Source organism: Rattus norvegicus, chromosome 14 (assembly GCF_036323735.1).
Source record: "Rattus norvegicus strain BN/NHsdMcwi chromosome 14, GRCr8, whole genome shotgun sequence".
Classification (NCBI taxonomy): domain Eukaryota; kingdom Metazoa; phylum Chordata; class Mammalia; order Rodentia; family Muridae; genus Rattus; species Rattus norvegicus.
Genome location: NC_086032.1, coordinates 12800782 through 12816558, shown reverse-complemented (window position 1 = coordinate 12816558; position 15777 = coordinate 12800782). Strand labels below are relative to the sequence as shown.

At 41.9% G+C, this 15777-nt stretch overlaps 1 protein-coding gene across 6 annotated transcripts in view; it reads left to right on the top strand.

Annotated features, from left to right (window-relative positions):
- The window catches only part of Bmp2k (BMP-2 inducible kinase), a 97508-nt gene that overhangs the window by 66118 nt on the left and 15613 nt on the right, over nt 1-15777 (top strand). For 2 of the 6 annotated variants that reach the window (XM_039092658.2, XM_039092661.2), the window contains 3 exons: nt 835-1019; nt 4510-4670; nt 10662-10772. In XM_039092658.2, coding sequence (XP_038948586.1) covers nt 835-1019; nt 4510-4670; nt 10662-10772 — 457 coding nt within the window. Of the gene's footprint in view, nt 1-834; nt 1020-4509; nt 5772-10661; nt 10773-15777 lie in introns of those variants that run through there. The other 4 variants (NM_001419798.1, XM_063273457.1, XM_039092660.2 and 1 more) reach the window with 4 other exon arrangements.

Below are 15777 nucleotides of genomic sequence, written 5' to 3'. Positions count from 1 at the left end.
GGAAAACCTCAGGCTTGCTGGCCAGGCAACCTAGCCAAGTCAGTGAAGTCCAGGTCCAGTGAGAAAGACTATGTCTCAAAAAGTGGGAAGGCTGAAGACACCAGATGTTAACTGTCCACAATGCAAGTCAGTTTACGTTACTTAATGAGAGACAGTGGAGAGATGCTCTGTGACAGTGTTGCCATGTGAGCAAGAGGACTGAGTTCAGAGCCCCGCTGGGTGGGGGTGGAGACAGGTAGATCTTGACCGTTTGTTTGTCAGCCATTCTGGCTGATGAGCTGAGCTCCATCCAGGCTCAGCGAGAGGTCCTGTCTCAAAACCGAGCAGGGGACACACACATACACACACACGCACACACACACACACACACACACGTTAAAAACTTACCTTAGTGGACTGTTTCCTTGAAGGCAGATGTATATTCTCAAGCAGCCTGATTGGAATGTGGCACATTGTAACTGTCTAATGACACTTGTGGTTGTTAGAGTCCCTGTTCTCTTTTGTCATATGTCTCTTCCATTCAACAAGTATCTGTTGAGAAAAAGTGACACATAGAAGGACCATGCCATGCATTTGCTCAGTGTGCCTTTTCTTCTTTTACAGGTATCAGTTGACCTATTCGTTTGTCTTTTTCTTAGACCACTTAAAGAAAGAAATTTGAATCTGGCCAGTCGAGTCTGACTTTTTAATATTAGATGGGTTTAAATCACTCTGGGCAGTTTTCTGGTAACAGGTCCTTCTTCAAATACGCAGTTATTTTGTGGGTTTCTGGTTTTGTCTCCATGAGTGGGTAAGGGAGGAACGTAGTAACCGGAGGCTGTGTTCTTGTTTCAGATGCAGCAGTATCAGCAGGCTCTCTTGCAGCAGCAGATGCTAGCTCACCATCAGCAGCCAGCGCAGCAGGTGTCACCTGAGTATCTTACCTCTCCTCAAGAGTTCTCACCAGCCTTAGCTCCCTACGGCTCTTCACTTCCAGCTCAGGTTGGAACCATAGTGGACTCCTCTTATGGTGCCACCAGGCAAGTATTTCCTAGTGGATGCAAAGGCACTTACTGTGGAAGTGGGTGATAGCATCAAGAAGTGCTGAGTGGCTCTTGGATGAGCTATTTGTTCCCTCCTAGTCCTCTGTTGTATGCCTTCCTTCCTCCTGCTCCACCTAGCAAGTCTGCCAGCTCTATTTGCAGACACAGTTTAACCACACGGAAGGACATCTAGGAGTCTGTTGCTGTTCACATACAGCATTCTTTGTAACTGAAGTAGAAGCAAAGTCCAAGAAGACTACTTTATATGAGTGCACTGTCGCTGTCCTCAGACACGCCAGAGGAGGGCATCGGATCCTACCACAGATGGTTGTGAGCCACCATGTGGTTGCTGGGAATTGAACTCAGGACCTCTGGAAGAGCAGTCAGTGCTCTTAACCACTGAGCCATCTCTCCAGCCCGCCAAGAAAACTACTTTGGAGATTGAAAATGAAGAATCCTTGTAGACATGTTAACTTCTCCACTTAGATGTTACACTTCCTTCAACTACTTGACTCTGTAAAGCTTGTATGATTTGGTTCAGTTTTCACAGGGACAAGCATTTTAAGTAAATCATGCATAGCAAACTTACTCTTAGTGTAGTTGAGAAATAGTGAATTTTAACTCTTCAGATATATTAGAATTGTTTGGGCACTTTCTATGGGAAGTCATTACAATAGGTTGAAGAAGTTTGGTACATAGTTTCTCACATTTGGATGTGATATTAATATTAGGTAGTTCTTCAGGGTCTTGGAATTAAGAGTCAATATTAAGGGTTGGGAGAGAGCTTGGTAAAGTACTTTTCCAACAAGCATGAAAGACCTAACTTTGATCTCCAGGCTCTATTTAAAAAAAAGCAGGGAGTAAAGTCACACACTGTAATCTCAGAGCTGGGGAAATGGAGACAGAAACAAATGAGCCTAATTGACAAGCCCAGTATCAAAAAAACTAGGTGGACAGCCTGAGGAATAACACTTGGGGTTGACTTCTTCCCTCCTCGTGTGTGAACACACACAAATATGCACGAGTATACATGTGCATACAAAGATACACCCCCTCCCGCCCCAAGGTAGTAAGCATTGATATCTGTAATTGTGAAACTGAAGTTGGCTGACGAAGTGGGTGCAGGAACACGGAAGAAGCTCTTAGACTCAGTGAGGGTTTGACACAGTAGCTGAGCGCATGTGGGTTTGAGTAGACAGTGAGCTCGAGCACAGCAGCAGCATGCTGTCAGTTGAGTATGTCGGGGGGCGGGGGAGAGGAAGAGAGAGGGAGGAGGCGGGGTGGGAGAGGAACGATATCGATCTATTACATTCTGGGGAGACACCAGGAAGGAGATCTAAAGAATTAATTTATGAGACATCTCTGAAAGAAGAGCAGTGTATGGGTTTGGGACAAATGACTGCAGTGGAGAGCAGCACTCAAAGGGGCGTCGGCTTTTGCCATTTGCTTGCTCACTCTAGCTTTTGTCTGCTTAGCACACTTCCTTCATACATTAGTGGCATTATTACAAGGAAGCTAGGCCTAAAGTGCACACCGGAAGCACGTTAGATCCAGTAGACTCTGAACTATGAAGTGAAACTATGAGGTTAGTTCCTCTGTGACAAGAGCCATGTAGTTTTTCCTTTTAGAATCACATAGTCTGCTTGATGCTAGTTCATATACATGGCTAAGCTGTCGTTTCAGTAGAAATCCCCATAGAAAGGACTGAGGTTCCCTCTCCAGCACTGCAAGAAACAGGAAAAAAACCCAAAACAAGTAAGAAAAGTTTAGATAGTGTACACATTGTAGCACAGAGCCTCATACGCAGGTTTCCACACTCAGTACTCAATTTTCATTGTGCACGGTTATACTTCTGGAAGCTGGTGATCTTTCAGAAGCATAAAACATATATAAGTCAGTACCCCTAAAACTCAGTGATCGGTGTATCAGCCTCATCCATGTCTGTCGTTGTTTTGATACTGGGTCTCATTGTGTGTAATCTTGCCTGTCCTGGAGCTTTTTAATAGACCAGGCTGGCCTTAGACTTAAGAGACTCTCATCTGTATCGTAAAGCTAAATAATACACAAAAGAAAATCTTTCCATTTATCATCCATCCGTCTGTCTGCCTCTAATATATGCTGGAAATTGAAGCCAGGACCTTGGGCCTTACACAAGATGCTGCTTGTGAGTTGTTTCCCCAACCCCTATGCTGTTTCTTTTTTTAAATTACTTTCTATTTTATGTGTATGAGAGTTTTGTATGCGCACCATTGGGTGCCTGGTGTGCACTAAGGCCAGAAGAGGACACTAGTCTCCCAGAAGCGGAGTCACAGATGGCTATGAGCACCAAGTAGATTCTAGGAACTGCACCCAGGTCCTCTGCAAGAGTAGGAGGTGCTGTTTGCCACTGGTTGTCCTCCAGCATTCCTACCTGTCTTTAATAACGAATACTATTGCGTCTTTAATTTGTTCAAAATGCTCCTAATTATTTAGTTATGCAAATGAAATGCCATTTAAAGAAAGCAGTGTGGCAGAGTAAATAATTGTGACTATGCTAAGAAGTTAAGTGCTAAGTGCCACTTAGTATGCTGAGTGGGGTTAGGGATTAGGCTTCATTCTTTTAGAGGAAAAGTGAAACAGTTTGTTAACCCTGTATCAGGTCTTTATTAACTGAGTAAGTCTAGTTAGTTGTAGGCACGTTATTGTTTATTTCCCTTTGTGTGCTCTAGCCCTCAACAATTGTTTAAACACTGTTCTTTTCGTTGAAACACACCAAGTAGGCCTGGATTTAGGAATGAGAAAGGCACCTACCTGTTGCCCCTTGTTTTCACTTCTGTGACCCATGTTTTGGGATGACAGTGACTTTAGGCTTATAAACTATTTCTTTTCACATGTGGAGTCTTTCCCCACTATCAATTTTTTGGAATCAAATTGTGAAAGGAAGCAGAACTTTTGTTATGCTGCCTCATTTCTGTGTTGGGCTTTCTGGCTGGGGTGAGGGAGGTGCCCAGGCACCCTTGGGCTTTAGGCTTCCTTGTATTTCCTCCTAAAAACAACAGGCCTATCAGGTAAATTCCATAGAACCTTTCTATGGACTAGGATGCAGAGTCAGAGGCTAAGTAGTTAGTGTGCAGTCGCATGTGCAGGGCTTAGAGCCCTGTGCTCTGTGGGGTGGCTCACACAGCAGCCATAGTCTGTCCATCCTGTGCTTTTATTTCTTTACTTTATCTTTTGGAGACAGGGTCTCACTCTAGCCTACGTTGGCTGGGAACTTACTCTCTAAATAGCCCGGGCTGTCCTTACAGCCTTGGGTGCCAGAGTGCTGGGATTCCAGGGATGAACCACTGTGGCCCAGGTTTTAGTTTCTTTCTGTGATGAATATTGAGTCCTGGGTCTTATGCATACCAGGCAAGCATTTTATCCCTGAGCTACAGCCTAGGCTCATCCTGTACTCTCAATCTAGTGTCCTCAGTATCATCCCTGTCATTCATTCTTTCTCCTCTCTCAGCAGGTCAGTCGCTGAGAAAGAGGCAGTTGCAAATTTCACAAATCAGAAGACCATCAGTCACCCCCCTGACATGTCAGGGTGGAATCCTTTTGGAGAAGACAATTTTTCCAAGTTAACAGAAGAGGAACTGTTGGACAGAGAATTTGACCTCCTAAGATCAAGTAAGGGACACTTGAAGGCTTATTTTGCTTCACAGTAGAGTGGCAGCTATATAGTTCAGCAAGGCCAGAGACTGCATGAGGTGGTGTCAGAAACTCTGTCTGTGCATCTGAGGGAAGACTCCAGGCCTCTTTCTTCCATGTCCTATTAGGCTATGTCGTGTTGCACATTAGAAATTAGTTGCCGTGTAGTAGCTAATGAGCCAAGATTGCTGATACCCTAACCATCTAAAACTGAGCGTGCAGCTCACACCTTCAGAGCACAGAAGGCTGATGCTGCACTGAGGAAACATCATCAGTCCCTTGCCTTACTAATCTCTTTGTAGCTCTTTCTTGCTCACTCAGTAGGAGATAGCGTGGGTCTGAGCCACCCTTGAACACGCCCGGAGAGAAGTGGGCTGCACTATGGTAATGTTTGTCATGTCCTTTCTGTGAGTGGTGACATAAAGGGGCTGCTTTGTCGTCCTGATGTGGCCAAAGTTAAATAAATTTTTCCACTTTAGATCTGATATCTCAATGTTTTTACTTGGAATCATTACCTTTTCTCAAACTACCTAATACATACATCAAGCCTTCCCATATATATTTTAGAAATGATCTTTTTTTGGAAGAATTTGAGGAGATTTGCAGAATAAGAGCAAGAAAGGCTCATTTTGTGGAAAATGTAGTTGATTTTCTAGTTTCTGAGGCTTGTATGTATGTGTATGTATGTGTATATATGTATGTATATGTATACATGTATATATACATATATACTTGCATATATACAGTGTGTTTCTCTGTTTTGCATATAAAGAAAAGGGCCCAATAAATTACTCTGTTTCTAATTTCTATTTTATTTAAGTAACTAGCTTTAGGAACACATTTAGTAAATGAAATGCTTTGTCTGAATTAGTATGTATTTTATGTAAAGTTTACAGATAGCTTACATTTATGTAAAGGATTCCTGTAAGGCATTCATGTTTGGCATCTAATTTTGTATTTTGCATATTGGTGATTAAGTGTGAGCATAAAAAAGAATTTTAAGCCTCTGACATACATTTGTTAACTTTGATAGAAAAAAACCTATCTTACCTCATATTAAAAAATGTTTTTAAATCACAACAATTTTGTATGGTTTTTTCCTAGAGTTTATGTTAAGCAGCCACCAGCTTTAAATAAGGTTGTAAATGATCTCTTTTGAGGAATAATAGAGGAAGATGAAGAGGTAGTGAAGTAATTATAATTTACAGGGTTATTTTAGTTTTATAATGTGTGTGGTGTGCGTGTGTGTGAATGTGTGTGTGGTATGCGTGCGCGTGTGCATGCGTGCGCGAGGTCGTGTACATGTGTTTGCATGTCTGTTTAGACTGGAAGTTAAGGGTCCTCTTTGGGCCTCCCTGCCTCATCATTTGAGGAGTAGTCTCTCGATGAACCCACAAATACAAAATAGAGTTTCTTGAGCCATTTTGTCTGGAGTCTTCCTGTCTGCCTACTACGCACTAGGGGTACAGTTGGCCGCCATGTACGCCTACCATCCACACTGGGCATTTGGATTTACGCTGATGCAGCAAGTGTATGGACTAAGCCAGCTCCCCAGCCAAGGTTACCTTAGAAGCAGAAAGTGTAAGTTTTAATGTACTCTGAGAAGGGTCTCCTAACAAATACTTTTAGTTTCTTGGGTTAAAAAAAAAAGTCTTTTCTTAAAAGTCAAGGGACAGGTGCAGGACCTTACAAAGGGCGCTGTTTCTTTGGTGGAGACAGGAGCTGGACGCAGACACTCCTGTATGTGCAGTTTCACCTTTTAAATTTGAAGATAGGCAACATCAACACTGCACACGTGAACTTGCATACCTGTTGGCAGAGGCAGCTCACACTGCATCACAGAAGATGCCAGGTCCCAGATGAGAGCCCAGGAGCAAGGATGGGGAACAACCGCCACCATTATAAACGGCCCAGATGGCCTTGAGCAGTGGCAGCAGTACCTGGGGGCTTCTTACCCTCCTTCAGCACACGGCATCAGAGCCCCACGCTTGGATCCGGGCTGCCATCTCATAGAGTAACGTCTCAGCGAGGACTCAGCTGCTGTGCCAGGCTCACCCCTGCCGCTTGTAAACTGGGATGGATGGTACAGGGTCGCTGGGGAGCTGAATGAAGGATTGTCTCCACGTAGACAACAGGAGCCATTGCCTCACATCTAAAGATGTTAAGCTGGCATCTTGAAGCCATATGCAATTCACCAGGTTTCTTGGTAAATTAATCAACTCGAGAGTCAAGAGCATAGAGCACTGGCCCCGGATGGGCAGGTGCCGGCAGGGAAGCCAATGGAAAGCATTCTGTTCTTAACACTGAGTGAGTGGACTGAAGTTCACGTTTATGGAAATTTATAAATCGATGGTATATGAGGCCTGGGTACTTTAGGGACATTTCCTTCTGTAGTCTTACTTAGGTATAGCAGTCATCTTTGATATCTCTTTCGGTACAGCAGTAGCGTATCTAATGTTTGATCTCTCTGGTAGAGTTTCAGTCATTCTGGTAAGCAGGGGCCTCCTCTACAATCTTAATTTCAGTAGAAGCATAAATGTACTCTAAGGGTTGGTGGGTGTTCATCATTGCGCGGTTCTTCTGTCCCCAATGATTTTTTTTTTCCAAACTGAAGAAATAAATTAATGTACTTTGAAGTACCACATAGTTTATTTATACATTTGTTACTTGGCACACATATTGATTGTTTTCCAGAGTTGTTTGTAAAAGCACACATGTTTGGTAATGAAATACTTGCTGGGCAGAGACTGGCCATCTTTCCCCGGGCTTCTGAGAACACCCTATCCCTGCAAGGGACAGATAAGTTGCAGAGTGACCACAGTTGAGGGCTACATTGCCACTCAAGCTTTTCCTGATACAGTGATACATGGCTGGCTATTTGTCTAGTAGGACAAAGATAACATTGTCTAAAAAAGATGTATCACTTCCGTGCTTCATAAAGGAAGCAATTTTAAAGTAACAACATTTTTGATATAGTAAAACTGAAATAATTGATAATATTTTTTAGTGATCTTTAGGGAAATAGTTGATAACCTATAACAGGCATTTAACATATAAAATAAACTCTTGTTGCTTTTGTTTTCAGTGTAAATGAATAATTTATGTTTCAGAATCCTTCACTGGTTCTTTCTTAATAATAACATTAAACCAATATTAAGTATTAATAACAAAGTTTGTCTCAGTGATTTTTTTTTTTGTTTTAAATCTGTTGTCATTATTTTTTGTACCAAAGCATCAGATCAGTATGTCCCCTCAGGAGTCTAGTTGTCATGATATTTGCTATGTTAAACAGTAACTGGAATACCACGTGTTTGGAGAAAATGTCAACTTGGATTTGGTTAGATAGTGGTATCCTTGTAACTGTTAATTAAGAGCAATGAAAGGTCAATTTTTGGACAAATAGATTTACTGTTTTCTGTTTAAAATTTCATCAAAATGACTAAAAAGGAATAACAAACTCAAAGACTGGTTGTTTTGCAACTTTACTAAGTATGTTCTATAAAATTTGAAGATATAAGAGTTGTAAATGAGAGGATGTCTAATTAGTTTCTGGTAAAGTTTTCAGCCGTTAACCTCTGTTCATCCTGAGCGTCACAGTGTCTCCAGTGCAGGGTAATGATGTTCAGGCACATTAGACCGACTCCATAGTATCAATGAATACTTCTTTTTACAACTCCATTAACTGTTAAGTCTTTGTTTGAGGGCATTATCTATTTAAGCTGCATATTTAAAATACCTTCTGGAGTACTTAGTGTGGTGGTATGATGGAAAATACATTGCCTTCAGAATTTTAAAGTCCTACCTTTTTTCCACTGTTTATATCAGTTGGACACTTTGAAAAGAATCTGTCTTCTTGTGTCAGGATGAGGCCATTTCCTGATGTGTAACCCAGACTTTGTTCTAACTGAAAGGAAACCGTTCATTTGAAACTGGTACTTAACAGGTTAGGTGGGGCGACCACGTCTTTAAAATGTGGCTCCACAGTAAGATTTTGTTTTTATGTCTATGTAGCTGACTGTGCAGTAAGTTAATGTGTGTTTGTATCCTGTGTTCTAAGACCTAGATTGTGTGAATTTTAGAAATCTTAAGTAATATAAGAATATTCCTTTATGCATCGACTTTGTGTTTTGCGGAACAATAGAACCTAATGTATTTTGTTACAAATGTATTCTGACTTCTGTTTGAAAATAATTTAGTAAATGAGTTTTTTTTTAATACAATTGTACCTCTATCTTTCCTCTTGGAGACTTCTATATAATAATTAGCTTACTCCCACATGAAGGTTTCTGTTGTTATTATGTCTTAACTGCACAGCACTGTTTATGTATTTACCACAATTTGCTTGATTGCTGAAAATAATATACCAAATGTAAAAGAATTCTAAGAGCATAGTAGTGATTTTGCACTTCCGTAAGCTAGGGAGCCATTGTTACGATAGCGTTTTGTAAATTTGGAGAATACATTAAAAGTGGAGGTTTCCAAGTTCACACCTAGATAATGTGATTCATCACGTCTGTGTTGTAGGGCAGGCAGCTGCTCTAACCTCCTGACAGGTAGGATTCAGGTTTAAGGAGGCTGTTTCTAGTTCAGATTTAAGTGTCTACATGCTACCTTGATGATGCTGTAGCGGCCGTCACTTGGGTTAGCCTTCTTTTGTTCTTTTGCACTCTCACCACCGAATCTAGAGGGTGTGTAGAAGGCTGAGGAGCCTAAGAGGACCCTTGGATATGAGTGCATAATCCCTGGTGTGTAGTTACCCTGAGAGACCTCTACGCTGTCCTTCCATCATGTGCCAATGCTGCTTATCACATTGGTTATATAAATGGGCCTCATTGTCTTCCCAGAAAGACGTTATGAAACTTGCTCTTCGAATGGTGCCTTAACCTCTAGCCTTTTCATTTACTCACCAGAACAGTTCTGGAAAACAAGCTAGCATGAACATGGATTTGATTCGGTTTTTCTTTTAAAGTGACTGTGGAACATAGGTGTACCAGGAATGCCTAAAATCCCTCTCCTCATAAGTTTCAAATAGTACAGTTTTGATTGCTTAAAACCAGGAAGGAGACATTTACACATTGTGTCAAAGTGCTTAGTTGGCACTAAGCCTCCCTAGTGGAGACAGCTTGAGTGGAAGGGAATACAGCCATGACTGGGAATGGCGATTCTTTCTCAGACATGGCTGCCCTTGCCTTTGCTCTGTGGCGTTCATCCTCGCCCTGTGTCTCCAACCCCAGCTGCCCACAGTCTTTCTGTCCTGTAGCCAGAAGGCTCACTCTGTCAGCCTGCGTTCCTTCCTTCTCTGCATTTTTTTTTTCTGTAGCATACTTGTTCTCAGACACACTATGCATTTTTTCATGTCTACTACTTTAATGCTTGTTTTTCATATAAGCGACGTGAGGGTAGGGGTCAGAACAGCGCTGTGCTTGGTGTATACTAAACACTCAAATAGATGTGCTGGTGCGTGCGTGCGTGCGTGCGTGCGTGCGTGCGTGTAATAGTACAAAGTGTTGGGAGAAATGAATAATGTCAAATGGAGTGAATTAATTTTCTGACTATTGAGAATTTGAGTTACTAATTTTATGAATGTATGAATAACCACCATTTGCAATGTTTTTTCTCCTATAGGTATTTTTTGAAAGCCCTAACTGTGTCTTTGTAATAAGCAGGGTTTAAACTCAAGTTTAATATGTTACAAATAAAAATCACTGGTATTAAGTGAACCAGACTAGCTAGGTAGATTGTGTTTAATGTAATCTAGCCCTGATTAATCTCCTTGAACTTGCTTTTGTAGCAACAGATAGTCGTTCACCTTAGGACAAAGCCTCAGTCCTTATCAGAACAGGGCTGTGAGATATGCTTTTCTGAAGCTGCTGTTTTCATTTTCACTGTGGTTTATACTGTGTTTCATGTTTTGTTTAAAACCATCTTTATTTTATTTTATTTTTGTTTTGTTTGATCTTATTTTTGCAGACAGGCTCGGGGAGAGCACACCCTCAGATAAGAATGTAGACCCGCCCCCTGCTCCACATAGCCGTCCTCCGGAGGAGCCTTTTGCTTCCGTCCCTTTCATTTCTCACTCAGGCAAGTTACACGCGTGGCACCGTTGTTCTTAAAACGCACACGAGCAGAAGCGAGAGACGATGTTAGGGACAGAAGATGAAAGATAGGAAGCCTGTGGCTCTTAGCCATCTAATCTTCCTCCTGTGTGCCCTTTGGAGTTGCTATTGTGCTGTTCCTTCCCATCATGGGCAAACGCCAGTTCATACAGGAGGAACGCAATTCTTTTCACCAGTTACTGGGTTCTACTTGGACAAAAAAATGAAAGATTGCACATGAAAATACCTCCTATATTTAAAATACACTGAATATAATTTTTATACTTGGCCTTTGCTTGAAGACCTGATGTTTTCCTAGCATGTACATGGCTTCTTAGGTATATAATGGTTTTGTATTTGGCACGCCACTAACTACTCGTCTTGTATTCGTGCCTCTAGTTTCAGTTCAGAAGTTGAATGCTGATGCGACTCACCATGTAAAATTACTCGTTAGTGATGTCAGAGTCATTGTATGATGTACCTATTGCCGTCGTAGCCATGTTTTATTCTGTGCTGTCATTGAAAAAGGCCTGTCTAACATTTTATGGATGACGTAATACCTGTAGCAGGGACAGCCAGCTAACTGAGTCTGCTCAGCTGTGCCGTGTGCTTCCTCTGCCATCCCCTAAGTCAAAAGTGTGCTATTTTTCTTGTACTGCAAAAATGCCCGTCGGTGAGCCTGAGAAGCCGGGAGTTGGAGGACATTTCCTGAGTGCTCTTTCGGCACACATTGCCTTGTTGATGTGGTTGACACTGTCATTTTGTTGAACCTGGTGTGTGTTCTGTTAGATGTGGACTTGTTGAGGGTTGGGGGCGTGGCTTGTGTTTGATCCTGCCCAGTAACCAACCCATTAATGACGTCATAGTCATTGTGGGAGATCATCGTGGCCATTTATGAGAGGCACTCGTGGGTATTTCTTAGAACTGGGGCAGTTAGGATAAAGGGCCCCACTTGAGGACTTGTCAGACGGTGAGAGCGTTATCTATCACTGTTGCGGTGGTTTGACTTGGAAAAGTGTGTGAAGGAGCAGGCAGGCCTGGGAGGCCTGTGCCTGAGACAGCAAAGGTGAATCTGATACTGTTCAGATTCAAAGTTTACTTGAAATAAAAAGTCTAAATTAGATAATTCCCACTGGCCTATATATTACAAAGCGTGGAGATTCTTTCTTATATATAAAATTTTTAGGTAAATATAAAATATGGGGGATATTCATTTTTCTCTAGTAGAAGAATAAATTAATCTCCTGAAACTAAAATTAACCTCTCCTTAAACCTCAGGAAATGGTTGTAAGAGGGGGACAATTATCTGTAGTAAAAATATGTTCCATGTAGAAAGTGATACCAAGTGAGCATTGAGGAGCCTGCATGTTTGGTTAGGGAGTTGTCTGTCATCCATCATCCGTCCGTCCGTCCGTCCATCCATCCATCCATCCATCCATCCATCCATCCATCCATCCATCCATCCAATCTGCCTTTCATCCATTCATCTATTACCCTACCACTCTATCTATTCGTATTCCATCCATCATCTGCCTGTCTGTCTGTCCTTTTGTCCACTTACTCATCCATCGTGAGATCTATCTTTATCTATATATCTATATATGTGTGTCCATCTGTGCACCCACTCACCCATCTATCCCACTATGTATCCATCTGCTTATCTCTCTAGCTCGTTAATCATCCATTTATATATTATATCTATTGTTTGATATGTATTTAGGCCTTGTTCAAAGTTGAGATCTTCATCCTGCTTCTGTCTCCCAGTGCTGGAGTTGCAAGCACGCATTACCACAAACTGTATCCCTTTTGTTTTAAAGGAGGAAACTTTTGTTAGGAACTATTAAGAAATGATAAGTGAGAGAAATAGTCTTCCCCAGGGAAGAGCACGCGACTTGTTGTCCAGTACCACACAGCCAGCCCTGGCAACATACTCAGAAGTAACATTTAGAGATGATGGGTTATATTTAGGGATAAATGTGTCTGTACACACAGGTATGCAATAACAATGAAAAAGAGGCAATGAATTTGAAGGAGAGTGGGGGACATGCAGGCTCGCCTACAGGACGCTACACATGGGGTCATTTTCTCAGTTGAGATTCTCTCTTTCAAAATGACTGGAGCTGACATGAAATAGCCAGCACAAACTTTAAACTTATAATGATTGATTTTTTCCTTTATCTTTTTTCAGCTTATTTTATAAATTAACTGACAATTTTAAAAATAACTAAAGAAATTTTATTTTAATGTGGGACTCAAGAGATGGCTTAGGGGTTATGAGCGTGTGATCCTCTTTCAGAGGATCTGCACTTGATTCCCAGCACCCACTGCAGCCTGTAACTCTAGCGTTAGGGGGAACACCGCCTCTAGCCGCCGAGAGCATCTGCACTCGTGTGCGCATAGCACACACAGACGGGCACACATGTATGTAATTAATGTAAATGGTGCGTTTGTTTAAGATGTCAGACTCAGCAGAACAGTGTTTATGACTGGCCCCTACCCTTCTTCTCTACTACAATTCCCTGGAAATAAGTGGGCACTTCTGCCACTTTAGTATCTCGTTAAGTTTTTATTTTTTGTCTAACCTCCTCCTGAACTGATTTTGGATGACATGTAAAATTCATATATTGGCTCATATGGGTGAATTTATATTCTATAATTATACCATTAGCCCATCTCATGTGCATACATTCACTGTACATGTACAGTCAGGTACCACACAGCAGTGTATCGTTCAAGTCCACGTACGTGACTGTGTTTCTGTGGTGTAGCTCAGGTTCCTTAGTGTGCACACGTTCCTGCCTTTGATCCGCATCACATGCGCACATGCACGTGGAGAAAACACCCCTCTCCCACAAAGCTCTATGTTAGAATTTGGGTATCTTTCTTAACCGCTTTCCAACTCCCTCCTTGAGGTTTCCTGCGGAACCCAGAGCTCCCTAGCATGCTCTGGGAATCAGTCCCCATCTCTGCCTTCCACCCTGTCTGGGGGCTGTCGTTCCCACCCAGCTGAAGGTGGGCTCTGGGGATCTGAACTGTGCTCCTCCCATTGTGTGGCAAGCACTTTACCAGGCACACTTCTGACTGGGTCACCTCCTCACCCATTCTGCCAGGTGCTCTCTTCTCTGGCTACTTAGGTTGCTATGGTGATTTATTCCTTTGGTTCTTTTGTTTATTGCCATGCTGATTAACTCTTTTGTTTAATGCCTTGCCAAGGCTGCGGTCCCCCCACCTCCCCTCCCGCTTGCTTAGTTTGTTCTGTACTCTGTTCATGTCTTCAAGATGTTTTATTCTGTTGTAGGCTTTTTCATTATTTACTGTAGTGGAGACCTAGTACATCTTTTTAGTGTGAATTGTGCATTTTCTTGTGCCTTTTTGTCGTGGCTGTAAATGTAAGGATATTGTGCATTGTGGGTTGATCTTTTAGTTTAAGACATTGGCACTGTTTTCTGTGTTCATCTTAGGGATTCCCTATTGGCCTGTTAATTCTAATTGCAAGTGCTGTCACATTTCTTGGATTTTCATTGATTCAGTCTATTTTCATTTCCGGGGATACTTTATAGTTTTGCCCATTTTTTGTCATGATTTTTCTGTCTTTCAGTTTAAGGAATGCCAGCAAATGAATGCCAATCTCTTACTTCCCATAGTGGGTAGCTAGTGAAGGGAACGTGAAGGACAGGAAGAACTCTGTTTAGTTGATGCGGTATCTCCTAGGCTGACAGTTGTTTAACTTCAAACAGGTGACTGGGTGCAGATCGGTTTGGGAAAGTGGAGAGGAAGAGAGATGTGGGAGGGAGCAATCAACCATGGACTTCTTAGCTGAAACTCTACCATAATGTCTTTTGGTTTTAAAAAAGATTGCTGGTTTCAGTTTTTAAAGAGATGTTTACCTTATGAGGAATATGATGTTGGTTTCTGTTCGTTAAGAATCCTTTTCAAGTTTTATTTTGTTTGTGGCCCTTTGAAGTATGTTGGGGATGCTGTGCTTAGCCTCTGTGGGAATCAGTGTCGGATCTATATGTCTTCCCTTAAACTTTGTAAGAGTTCCTCTGGGAGGCCAGCCACGCTTCAGAGTTTCCTGGGGAAAGGTTTTTAAGTAATACTTTATTTTATTAATACGTGTATTCAAGTACATACTTCATGTTGTTAATACAGTGATGGTTTCATATCTTTTTTTCTACTGTAAACTTTGAAATGTGCTTTTCCCACCTCAAAAAGTTTGCTGGTCTCATGTAAGACACCAGTCGGTGTTCATTACTGATGTGTTTCCTGATATGCTACATTCATTCCTCTAAAATCTTGTAGGCTGAACTTGGTGTTCCTTTCATAGTTTTTAATTTGTTTCCCCCATTTGACTTGCTCAGACTTGAGGGCAGATCAACGATTTCAATTTCCTAGAGTGAGCTTTGACTTCATCTGCTCTTCTAATTCATGATTAGGCTGTATTCATTCTCTTCTACCTATTTTGGGAACAGTTTGTATTGTCTAGCTTCTCAAGCAAGGCCTAATATGTTTTCCCTCAGCATTGGGGTTGGAGGCCAGAGCCTCGAACAGTTTAGGCCGTGAACTGTCACTGAACCTTGGCTCTCTACTCCACCATTGTTTCGACTTTTATTTTCATTTCGAGTGCATGGTGGTGAGAGCCATGATGAAGGTCGGAGGATAACTGTGGGGGATGGTCCTCTTCCCTTGTGAGTTCCAGGAACTGAACTCAGGCTCCTGCTGAGCTATTTGCAAGCTCTGCTCTGCTGTATTCAAAGTGCCGGTGGTCAGGAGCTTGCCTTGCAGATTTCTTTATAAGCACTGCTATTACATACACGCACACACACAAGCACACACACATGCACACACATGCACACACACACAAGCACACTTGCACACGCACTTACACACATGCACACGCACTTACACGCACACACGCCACACATTTAAAATGTGTATATATAAAACATGCACACACATCTAAATATAAAATGTATATATAAAAACACATA